Below are 12305 nucleotides of genomic sequence, written 5' to 3'. Positions count from 1 at the left end.
ATGACTCCGATTGATAAACCGATTTCACCAATGTACACAGAAACCATTTCTGCACCTTTTAAAGTCAAGATAATTTTTCTGAATCCGAATTCAGTGATTTCCAAAAATTCTCATCCCTATGTCATTTTAGGAAATTCCACTCTTTTTTAGTTAAGAAGTCCAACTTCTCTTTCATTAAATTTAACTCTTTAAATTTAACTATCTCAACGGGGTTTAGTAATCCATTACTTGTGTGACCCTCAATGGTTCAGGGATACAGCTAGTTGTGGGCTCACAACTCCTTGTGACTCAGAACAACAATTTCCGACTTGCCCAACGAATCATGGTAAGAGCGTCTAGCAACATCGCCCCATGATTCCCTAGGTATCAGTGATAGTTCCTGCAAGAACCAGTAGATTTTGGTTAGCGTACAGTACGGTCCCTTCATCCATATATCCCGATCGAATCAACAACCATTGGTGCATCGAGAGTCGTTCGAGATTCGATAACTATGCATTATATCTTGGAGATCAAATAGTGGCATCGCATGTGTTACTTGAAAAACCGAGTAGCCTAAAACACATCATGTACTCTGGCTAGAGATTTGTCACACTAATATCTCCTCAGATCGCATAGGATATCCACACTCGCAAGTATGTGGTGAATCCTTGACAACAAAGCATCGACTCCTATATGTATCGTAACTGTACCCAATCCCGACACCTGTTGACCCCAATAGTATCCAAGCCTATAATCAAATGTATACCGCATCACTTATACCATTCTAAAATCCTTATAAACTAAGCTAATAGATGCATATCATGGCAGATAAAAATTCAGCACATAAGAATGCATACTCAGCTGGATATCTCAGTCAGTACTCACGTACATCTATAGTTCAAGTCTACGTGAACAACCTAGTATCCAAGCCTATAATCAAATCTGTACCGCATCACTTATACCATTCTAAAATCCTTAACTAAGCTAATAGATACTCCCAAAATTATCAAGGATTTCGGAATATTACCTGTGTCCGTCGTTAGCCAATTGATGACGAAGGTCCCAAATCATAGGCAAAACTTTGTTAAGACCCCGGTAGCACCTCGCTATCGCCCAACCCTTGAGATGACGCTTAAAAATACCTAAATAGACAACTAGAAAATATAGAGAAAACTTGGGAATTGGAAAGAAATAATGAGAGTCTCGGCCCCTATTTATAGGCAAAGTTCTTACCTTTCCAATCCCTGGTTCGAAGCTTCCGATCTCTAGCCACCTAACTTGTGTCCTTTGTTTGGACAACCCATCGTGTTTGCTGCGTTTGGACCTCCCAAACTGATGATGTTTGGTCTGGAATTTTTTATGGATGGCAAGGCGCTATCCATCATGGATCTGTATATAGGCGGTACATTATTTTCAGCTTCTCCATCTCCACTTAGTTGTTCTTGTTTTGGCATGAATTTTTTTGTTGCCTTCTTCTCCTACGAAAAGTTCTTTCAATCTCTGGATCAAAAGGTAAGAGTTCTGATTGGGGTGAATGTTGCATGTACTGCAAGAGAATCATGCAGTTTACAGATGAAAATAGCGATTAGAATTGAAGTAGATAAAATTAAATAAAAAATCAAAGTAATCAATAGTCCCCGGAAACGGCGCAAAAAACTTGATTGAGCAAATACTAACACTTAAATTCAATATAATTATCTCTCTTTTATGCTCAATATTATCGCAAGTGCACGACTAAAGTTATAAAAAAGTGTACGGAGTACGAGTATCGTCCTCAGGAACTACGTCACAATAACTCAATTATTTTATTTTCCCCTAATTGAATTGGACGATTAAAATTTACTTTTACACTCATAAATTTGACATGAATTTCTAAATTATCGAAACTCTCTCTCGAGTTTATGCCAATCTAATTCAAGTTAATGAAACAATTAAATCTCTTTAATTATTTATCATTACTGATTGCTTTGCGTTCTTTGAATTCCTACAACTTTCAACCTGGTGTTCTATGGTTATCAACATGTACTAAATATCATATCTCTATGCATATTTTAAGTTCATGGATTTTATCATTCGTCCTAATCATGAATCTATCTCTCGACAACGATTCACAACTTATGAATCTATGCTAAAGTTAGCTACTCCTCAACATAGAATAATAAACCACGAAAAATCAAATACTCGTATAAATCAAAATCAGTTCATCCAATAAATTCATTCACATAAACATGTTTCAGGGTTAGGATCCCCTAAATTCTATCAAAAGAGAGTTTAGCTACTACAAATCATAATAAAATTCAATCTAACAAGGTTTTCAACATAAAAATCCAGAAATTTCAAAGAAGAAAAACTCCCAACGAGAAGAAGAAGTCTTCAATCTTCAGCAGCCGCCTCCGCCTCAATTCTCTGTGTATGTAACCCTTGAAACGTTTGAAAATATTCTATATATAGTGCCCTCAGAGTCATTTCCAAATAAAACTCCCGGAATAAAATTTCCAAATTTACGCGCGGGCGCTTGGTTTGCTATTTTCTACCGACCGAGCGCTGGGAATTCCACCAACTTTCTGCCCGTTTCCTTCAGCACGCACTCGGTTTTCTATTTTCTACCGACCGAGCGCACAACTTCTTTCAATCTTTCTGCCTCTCCATAGTATGCCTGCGCTCGGTCTGCTAAATACTGCAAACCGAGTTCACCTCCTTATGATTCCCAAAATTAGGATTTTTCTCATTTTCCTGCCAAATTAACCATAAATCAATAGGAGTGAACAAAACACACAGAAATACACTAAAAGCAAACAAAATTGGATAAATACGAACAAGACGACATGGAACGAATGCAAAACACCAAGAAAGAGAACAATAAAACATGGAAAAATGACTCCTATCAATATAGGAGAAGTACAATAATTTATTCTCTATATATTTTGAGTTTATTTCCTTCTTCATACGAAAATTTCCACTCCTCCAAGGTCTAATTAATGAAAATTACATTTTTTGTCTTATATATTTATTATTTTGAGATTTTGGTCATATGTAATCAAATTTTTAATCATCAATTTTCTTTTTTTATTTATCATTTTTCATTATAAGTAAAATCATGTGATATTACATACTGAAGATGTCAAAACATACTGGCGAAATGAGCCAACCTGCAACCTACCATTTGTGCATGTTGGACAATTTGCAACACAACATACCTATTGGTAGCACGGAAAAGAACAACCCACTTTGACACCTCTGTTACTCATGTCAATATTGTATTAATTTCGTATCGAAAAAAGATTAAAATTGACAAAAAATGATAGTTTAAACTGAAATTTGATAATATAGATAATCAAGTCACAATACATGATAAAAATACAAATTTTCACAATAATTATATATATAAAAAACCAGTGTACAACATATATTCTTATTTTTTAATGAAAAAGTTTTCAAAAATGCGTTTTTTTTCTTTCAGCTCTTAAATAAAAATGGATGATTGAAATGCATATTCTCAGATAGTAACAACTAACAAAAATGAAATTCTGATGTCGTTTTTAATTTGAAAAATAAACCTATTTATACATATAACTAATGAGAGAAATTCTGATGCCGTTTTAAATTTGAAAAATAAAAATTACAAATCTTACACCTCAAAAAAGCATAATAAATAACTCTCAACAAAATATGAGTTACAAGTTTTCGCTAGATTATTTGATTATTGCACTTTGAGTTATTTTGCATATGCTTAAGCTTTGATTACTTAATAATTTCAGGACCACTCACTACATATAATAAATTTGTGTTACGACTTTCACAAGGTTTGAAGGTATATATAAACGCTGAGAAGCTATCAAGATAGACTCGATCATTCAAAATTTTGAAATTTGAAGGGTATCAAATATGAAGATTTGATTTTCGGCTGCAGATGGCATGATAAGTTAAATCTATTTTTCTTGAAAATATTTTACTTTGATATGCTGAAAATCATTTATCTTGATACGCTAATCCCAGAAATCATTCATCTAGCTAAGTTTATATGGAAATTCTTAGATTCAAAAAAATTCGAAATCTCACATACGGCTTAAAAAAAGACTTAAATAAGTCTAAATTTTAAAAGTTTTTTTCTTATAAAATAATTAAAAAAAAACCATAAGAAATTTTTACTTTTAGATAAATATTGAAAATTATTTTTTAAAATTATTATTTTTAAATAAAAATAGAAGCAAAAACCAAAATTTATGGCTTCTAAAAAATACTTGAACAAATGCTTTTACAAAACAAATCTAATTTTTTTGTGAAAAGCACATTTTATTTCATTTTTGAAAAATAATGATTTTTGTGGTTGATTTCTCCAATCAAGTACACTCTTAGATTATACTTGGATTGATGAATTTGGAGCAACATATTTCAATTCTATTCATTGCAAATTCCCCGATGATAGGACTGACAAATATTAGAACTTTAACAAATTCATCTTGCTTCAGTCTATTTCCTGGATTTCACTCTTCCTCACCAGATCAGGTTCAATACCTTCCCACCACAAAATTATTGAGAAGCACTTAAAGATTATTAGCCTCACATAGAAATGCAATCATCATGAAAGGAAATTAAAAAAAAAATCAAAATAAAAAATCTCAGATCATTAAGAGAGGAAACGTATCTTGCCAAGGGTGGAATATCAAAGACAGAAGACAAACATAATTATAATTACCAATAAAGTTAATGAATCATTCACCCTTCAAAACCACACCCTAAAACTCACAAAAATATAAATATCAAACATCAGATAGCACACAAAAACAAACAAGGAAGGTCATATGCATAGGGCGGACAGGGTTTCAAAGCAGAGCTCTAGATAATTAGACATGATTCCTCTCCCTTCTCTAAAAGCAGAGCTCTAGATAATTAGACGTGAATCCTCTTTGTTCTCTTGATCAGCAGAAAGTGATTCTTAGTTAATATGTTCTCCTTCAATTACACACAAACTTTTCCTTCAACATTTCCAGAATTCTCTTGTTCTTCTTCCTCTTTCTTCTCTTGAAGAGCAGAAAGTGATTCTTAGTTATCCGAACGTGATTCCTCCTCTTATTCGGCAGAGAATTCTTTCGAGGGCACGGGCCATTCAAGTGATCAGAGTGTTGGATCAGATGACCCAATGTCTGGCGAACAATTCCCTGCAGTAAATGTTGTATCGACCTTAAATTTTGTTTATTTCAAGCTCTATCTAGATTGTAAATAAATATGATCTTTGCTATTGGTACCACAGAGTGCTCCTCAGTAGATTGGACAACAGGGTGTTGATTTGAAGTCTGGCCAAGAACAGTCCCCTTTGTGACAACTTCAAAGTTTTTTTATTTCGAGCTATACTTCTACCCTAGATCCTCGAGAAAACAGGACTGTTAAATATCTCATCGATTATCATATGTCGGCCTGTTCCTTCGGATGCCTCAATGAATTTCTTTACAACATTGCTTGCATATTTGTTAGCCGACAAAAAATCGAAACACCCTCTCAAGATATATATCATAGTTTCTTGCATACTCCCCAATCCTATAAGATGCATGACTACATGACTCCTGAAATCGGATAAATTCCAACATTGGATTTCAAGAGCAAATTCGCTAGTGGGAAATGAAAAAGGGTGTATGTATACATACCCGAATTGATGCATAGACAGATAACGTAAATTTAGCATTATTCCCGAGACAATACGCCTTTGGCCCCTCAAAGTAAAGGCATTTGATATGATCGCTTGCACAAGGCGGGATCCGATTTCGCTGTAGATAATTTCGAGCAAATGTTGGGCTATCATTCCAAGTAACGGCTGCGAAAAATACAAGTACTGTTAGATAACAGATTCAAAAGACGAGGATGAAATTCATTAACAAATACCTCAGCTTCTGGACCGGGGAAGACAATGAAGCATTGGCGAATAACGGTAGAACCAATGGGGTGGTTGGCGAGCGGAACGATGATCTTTTCTAGGGCCCACATCACATAATCTAGTTGGGTCCGAGTTGTGAGACAATCAAGAAGTTTCAGCATGGACCGTGATCCCCAAGAGTTGAGACAGATAGCCATGAGTAAACCTGAATCAACAGCGATCGAGGAAACCACCATGTTCATCTGTTCCTCTTCGCAGACAGCAAAAAATTTTTGAATGACTTCGCTACCGAACTCATGGATCATCAGCATCCCTACGTGAGCTTTCACCTCTAAAAAAATCATTTCGATGTCTTCCGGTATCATTTCTCCGAGTTTCTTAATCAATAACTCGAAGCGGAGTGGATTCATAGCTTCCGAAATCACCTTGCCCTTAAAATCTTCTAAAGATGGCTGACGAATATCTCCGGCTGAAGCGCGTTTGTCATCCATCGGTAATCAATTAACACTTGAACGAAAGGATTACCTGCTGGAGAGGGTTGCTTATGACGGCTGCTTGAATCGGAAGAGAGGGGAGATTCGGAAGGGATAGGGTTTCATCGGGCCGCTTGGTTACTAATAATAATAATTATAATTAACAACAAATTGTTTTTTGCCCCTTTAAACTTTGAAAATTGCAATCATTAATTTTATGATTAAATATAATTTTAGAAACTAATTTATGATATTTATTAAATTTTGACGACAAAAAATTCTTAACTAATAATATTATGTAAAAATAACCACTATAAATAATCACATTTTGTATCTTTGGTTTTTTATATAAAAAATAATCGAAGTTGTGTTTTTTAGATAAAATATATATATATATATATATATATATATATATATATATATCGTAATTATGCTCATTTTTTAATGAGTCTTCTAATTATCTAATTTTATTTAATATCAGTGTACGATATTATAGGTACAATTTTATTTTTTTTAATTATATCAAATACAACATAAAAACTCCTATAAGTCGTTTCACCGGCCAAATTTGTGAGATGGATCTTAGATCCGATACGACACATTAAAAATATTATTTTTTATGTCAAATTATTCCCTTTACTTGCAGATATTGATCGAGTCGGCCTATCTCACAAATATATATTTGTCTCATAAAAGGCTCACTTCGAATACAAATGTGTAGTATATATTGTTGGGTTAAATAATTGTCTCTGCTCGATATAACAATCGAAATGTGGTAATTGAGTTGTTGTACAGTTTAAAATATTTGAGTTGCACTGTCATCACCAGCTATAACTTTGTTAAAACGACAAACGTTCGTTCCCACAATTGGTTTATAATTAATAATTAATTTTTTTTTGTGTTTAACATTGGCAAAATGCAAAATTTTCTTGTTGGGAATTTTTTTTTTTACTCAAATCCTTGAATATTTCAAGGGAAAATTAACCTAAATCCTTGATAATTTTTACTATAATATATTATACACGTACGACCGTGTGTGCATCGAGTACGGGTCTAAATTAGTGACGAAAATGTTCATTAAATGGCTGGACAAGTTAAAGCACTCTTATTACGTTGAGATCTCATTTTCCTTTCTGACGACAATGTTCATTAAATGTCTGGACAAGTTAAAAACAACATGTGTTACAGTAAATGACTGAACAAAGTTAAAGCCTTAGTGGTGTGCTGCTGGGCAAAAAATTGGCTCTGACAAATTTTACGTTGAGATCTCATTTTCCTATTTTGTATATACATACGTACATTAATTATAATAAATATTTTGCTATATAATATAATTAACTAATTTACGCAAAAACATAATAAGTGTCAATTCAGATGGGTCGAGTTGGTGAGAATAATTTTTAAAAATGTCTCAACCCGAACCCGAACGAACTCGCAAATGGTCAACCCAAACCCGGCTAACCCGAACCAATCTGATTTTTTTATTTTTATTTTTATTATTTTAACAAAATAATTAAATAAAAATTCAAAATATACTGTAATATTTAATTTAATCAAATAATAACAAAATCTAAACTTATAAATATATTAAATTTGAAAATCTAGTTGAAGAATATTTAAAGTATATTTACTACAAAAATTTATATGTAAAAAAAATTGTAGAAAATCTTTCTTATTTTTATATATCATTTGTAATTTTTTTGGGTTAACTTTCGGGTCAACCCGATTCGACCCAAACCCAAAAACCCACCAACCGATATTTTTTGGGTCGACTCATGTTGGGTTGACGTGTTGGGTCACCCCAACATCACGCTACCCTTTCCTTAATTAATCAAACAGAACAAGGGTTCGAGGGTGGGAGAAATAACTTATTGTGTCGATGCATTAATATTTGCTCATTATATTAATTTATTGTCTAGTCTTTAATTTCAATTATATATATTCACTTTTATTTTTACTAAATTATAATTTTATTGTCTAGTCTTTAATTTCAACTATATATATTCACTTTTATTTTTTCTTATTTTAGAAAAAGGGATTTCATTTATACTGTTTTGGTTGATCTAAGAAATCCTGTAGAAGACAATTCAGCAATATATTTTGAGGGATAAAATTTTGAATTTTCTACAAAATTATACATAATATTTTAGTGTTTACGGGTCATATAACCTCATCCACAAGAGTAATATTACTATTAACTTGATAAAACAATGTTATTTTGCTAATTTTTTTTAAATTTATTTTATAAACTTACCTTTATAATATATCTCCTTCGTTATTAGAGAGGGATCATTAAGCTATATATCATTATATCTCGCATTTGGAACATAGAGTTTCTTTCAAGTGCCCACCTATCATGTCCACTACCATGCCCACCAATGATGTGACATTATTATATTGGACCTACAATTTATAATTTATCACATTTTTATCACATCCAATAGAATAATGTCACATCATTGGAGAGGGATCATTAAGCTATATATCATTATATCTCGCATTTGGAACATAGAGTTTCTTTCAAGTGCCCACCCTATCATGTCAACTACCATGCCCACCAATGACGTGACACTATTTTATTGGACCTACAATTTACAATTTATCACATTTTTATCACATCCAATAGAATAGTGCCACATCATTGGTGGGTATGATCGTGTGCATGATGCACTTGAAAGAAACTCTTGGAACATATATATAATTGAAGTCATACCAAATAAATTAATTGAAGACATGTCACGTGAAGAAAGTATAACAAATGAATCAAAAGTAAAATAAAATTATATCGCTTTTGGAAAAAAGTGAATTGTCCTAAAATTCCTAATACTCATCCTAACTTTTTTGTAACTGCCTAGCCAAAAGATTCTTTACAATAACTCCCTAGGACCACCAAACTTGAATATTTTAATGTTTAATTCTTGTACTGGATTTATGTTAATCTATGCTTGAAATCTATATGTTTTATGCTTAAAGTTTAAATGTTTTATGCTTGAATCTGGAGATTTTGTGCTCATTTGCAGTATTAATAATTATCCGCAAAATGGTGTAAGAGCCTTAGGTTAATTATTCATACTTTATATTATTCGTTAACTCATGCTTTTCTTAATTTGTTGAGGAGAAGATTTTTCAAAAAAAAGATGACTTCAAACGAAGGTTTCAATCAAGGGGATTTCATTCCTATGAAATCTTATAAACAAGTTAATCTATTCACAATAGATTACTTACAGCAGGTTGTGATTAATGCTCTCAATTTTGAAGGGAGTAAGAAAGATGATCTCTAACTCTCAATTTTTAGAGATTACCCCAGATTCCTCTAAACTCTCCGGAGATCTTAAAAAAATTCAAAAGACGGTACAATATTACAGCAATCAGTTGCATGAAATACCTCGGCAAATTGAAGAGATCCTTAAGAAACAAAAAGAAATTCTTGGAACTCTAAAGGATCTTCAAAAGAAAATCGTAAATCTAGAACACACTGTTGGTTCTAGAAAAGGAAATACAGGAGGAAGGTTACCACTCTCGTTTGGTACCGAACCTTTGTTACATCAGAAAGGTAAAACCAAAATGGTTCAAAAACCTTTAACTGATGATGAAAGGATGATTAATCTTATAAAAGCAGTATCAGAGAAAAACACTATCTGATGACTATTTTAGAAAGATTAAATATCGAGGATCTACAAGATCTTGCGGATTCTTTTGCGAATCTCAAAGTAGTAGATCTAAAAATGAATTCCCCTAAAGGTGAACAACCCATAGGGAATCCCCCCAAATATGTGGTTAAAACAGAAGAACCACAGAGTGAGTTTCATGTTGGAGAGAATTCACATCCAGCGGGAACCAGATCAAGAAGGAGTAAGATTCCACTGCATCAAACTCCTTATGGAAAAACTGTTGTAGACCCGATACATCCTTATGAGGTTATGTTAAACCTTGATGTTTGGACTTCAAAAACAGAGAAGATCTTATAGATGATTGGACGTCAGCTATGAGAATTGCAGTAGTGACATTAGATCTCAATAAAGAAGGATTCATTAAACTTCTAGAAATGAGTCTAATGGGATCCGTGAAGATCGCATGAGAAATGAATATGCCAGATACTAAGGAATCAATCTTAGTAGAAGAATCCCTCAGTGAGATTGGAGAAAGAATGTCCACCCTATTTAAAGCACAATTCATAGGGGTAGACTATTTCAATAATCAAGATACAGAGAAAAGAGAAGATATACTCAAGCTCTGTATAGCCTCGAGTTACATGATATCTGTTTAGTTGATTAATAAATTATGTTATTCACTAAATACAGATGAAATTCAGGAGTCGAGAAAAATGTAGCTATTCAGCTATTTTTCGCAAAAATGCCAAGTCCCTGGAGATAAATGCTGATTAAAGAATACGTTCCAGGTCATCTTGATACTTTGGCAAGACGCGCGTCCTTTTTGAAAGGAAAATTGGCAGAATGGTGTCATATGACAGCATTACAAAAGAACTACAAGAAAATAAGGGGTATAAATAAGCGTACACCTTTGTGTTGTAGAGAAAATGATCTTCCAACGATCATTGGAAATAGATCACATGGATTTAAAAGGAAGAAATTCAGAAATAATCCCTATAATAAAAGAATGAAAAGTTCTTGGAAACCAAAAACATTTTGGTCCAAACAAAAGGCTAGATCCTATAGATTAGGTAGAATAAGTGGACCTACAAGAACATCTCCAGCAACAGGCTCATCGCAAAGCAGGGAAAGAACACCATCAAGAAGAACTTTCAGAAGAACTCATACAAGAGCAAGTGAAAGTTTCAAGGATTGCAACTGCTAGACATGTGGAGCAAGGGGACATATATCTAAAATTGTCTAGAGAACGAGAGAAAAAGAGTTAAACTCTTTGAATCAACACCAGATATGGATGATGCGGTCTTCTTTCAAGATCTAGTTCAAGTATATCAATTTGAGGATATCCCCTCAGATGAAAGCATATACGAAGAAGAGATATTGGTTAGTCAAGAAGATTCTGAGGATGAATCAGAATCAGAATCATAATAAAAAGGAAGTGTTTCGGCAGGAAACACATGAAAGTTTGGCTGGATTCTTTAGCCAAACCACGATATCTCATAATATGGTCCAAATGATTATGAGAAAAAATCCAACGTTACACAAGTACCAAGGATTTTCGGCAGGGCAAGTAGAAAGAGTCTTAGGCAACCTAGGGCTTAGACAAAGAAGACATAATTTGATTTACAAAGTATCCAGAAGGGAAATGGAAATCCCTATGGAGTTAACAAGTAATCAAATAGAGATGTAGTTAATTCCTTTTGAAGAAATAAAAGAGGAGTTACAAAAGTTGAAAGGTGAGGTAGCAAGGACGATGTCTTGGATTCATATTGGAGCAATCCAAATAATGATTAAGGAAACTTTTATAGAAGAAATAGATTCATCCATAGATATCGTAGTATGCGATAAAAGAATGAGGAATATTCAAGATGCTGTCCTGGGTACTATCTCAGGAAATCTTTGTGCAGAAAAAATTATAGGAGCTATTTATCCAAGAATAGCCTACAATTTAGCTGACATGGACTTTAGTCGAGCCTTGACGTTGCATCAAAACTTCAAAGAAAAAAGACTAATGAAGGTAGGTAATAGGCCATATTCTATTACATATCAAATTTCATATGCTCTTTCTAATACTCACCATTTTGAATTATTTATTAAAAATGAGTTCATTGAAATTTCAGATATCTTTGGGAAGGTTTCTCATGCAATATACCCAGAAAGAATCGAGTTTCCTTTAATTCAGGAGACATACATTCAAATTAAAGACATACCAATTCTATACAGAGACCTTAAAATAGAACCTCGACGGTTATCTTTCCAAGAAAACAAAATGACAAGTAGGAGATGGGACAAATCTCCCATTCAAGAAATTCCACCAGAAGAAAAGAAATTTTATATAATAGAAAAACTTAGATCTCCAGAAGGATGGAAAAAAGT

At 33.2% G+C, this 12305-nt stretch overlaps 1 protein-coding gene across 1 annotated transcript; it reads right to left on the bottom strand.

Annotated features, from left to right (window-relative positions):
* Nucleotides 1-4642: 4642 nt before the first annotated feature.
* LOC140865908 (pumilio homolog 9-like) lies at nucleotides 4643-6452 on the bottom strand. The gene is made up of 4 exons (XM_073270748.1): nucleotides 5857-6452; nucleotides 5622-5788; nucleotides 5226-5540; nucleotides 4643-5138 (listed from the first exon to the last, which is right to left on the bottom strand). Exons 1-3 carry the CDS (start codon nucleotides 6337-6339, stop codon nucleotides 5339-5341), a joined length of 852 nt encoding a protein of 283 aa, XP_073126849.1. The 5' UTR covers nucleotides 6340-6452; the 3' UTR covers nucleotides 4643-5138; nucleotides 5226-5338.
* Nucleotides 6453-12305: the final 5853 nt, after the last annotated feature.

The sequence above is a fragment of the Henckelia pumila genome, chromosome 4 (assembly GCF_033568475.1).
Source record: "Henckelia pumila isolate YLH828 chromosome 4, ASM3356847v2, whole genome shotgun sequence".
NCBI classification, from domain to species: Eukaryota; Viridiplantae; Streptophyta; class Magnoliopsida; order Lamiales; family Gesneriaceae; genus Henckelia; species Henckelia pumila.
This window is presented reverse-complemented; position numbering and strand designations above follow the sequence as displayed.

Excerpts from the sequence above, each read along its gene's own strand:
- LOC140865908 (XM_073270748.1), bottom strand. The coding sequence starts at position 6,339 with ATGGATGACAAACGCGCTTCAGCCGGAGATATTCGTCAGCCATCTTTA. Across the intron at positions 5,789-5,856 it reads TCCCCGGTCCAGAAGCTGAG|CCGTTACTTGGAATGATAGC; the intron begins GTATTTGTTAAT and ends TATTTTTCGCAG. Across the intron at positions 5,541-5,621 it reads CTGTCTATGCATCAATTCGG|GAGTCATGTAGTCATGCATC; the intron begins GTATGTATACAT and ends ATCCGATTTCAG.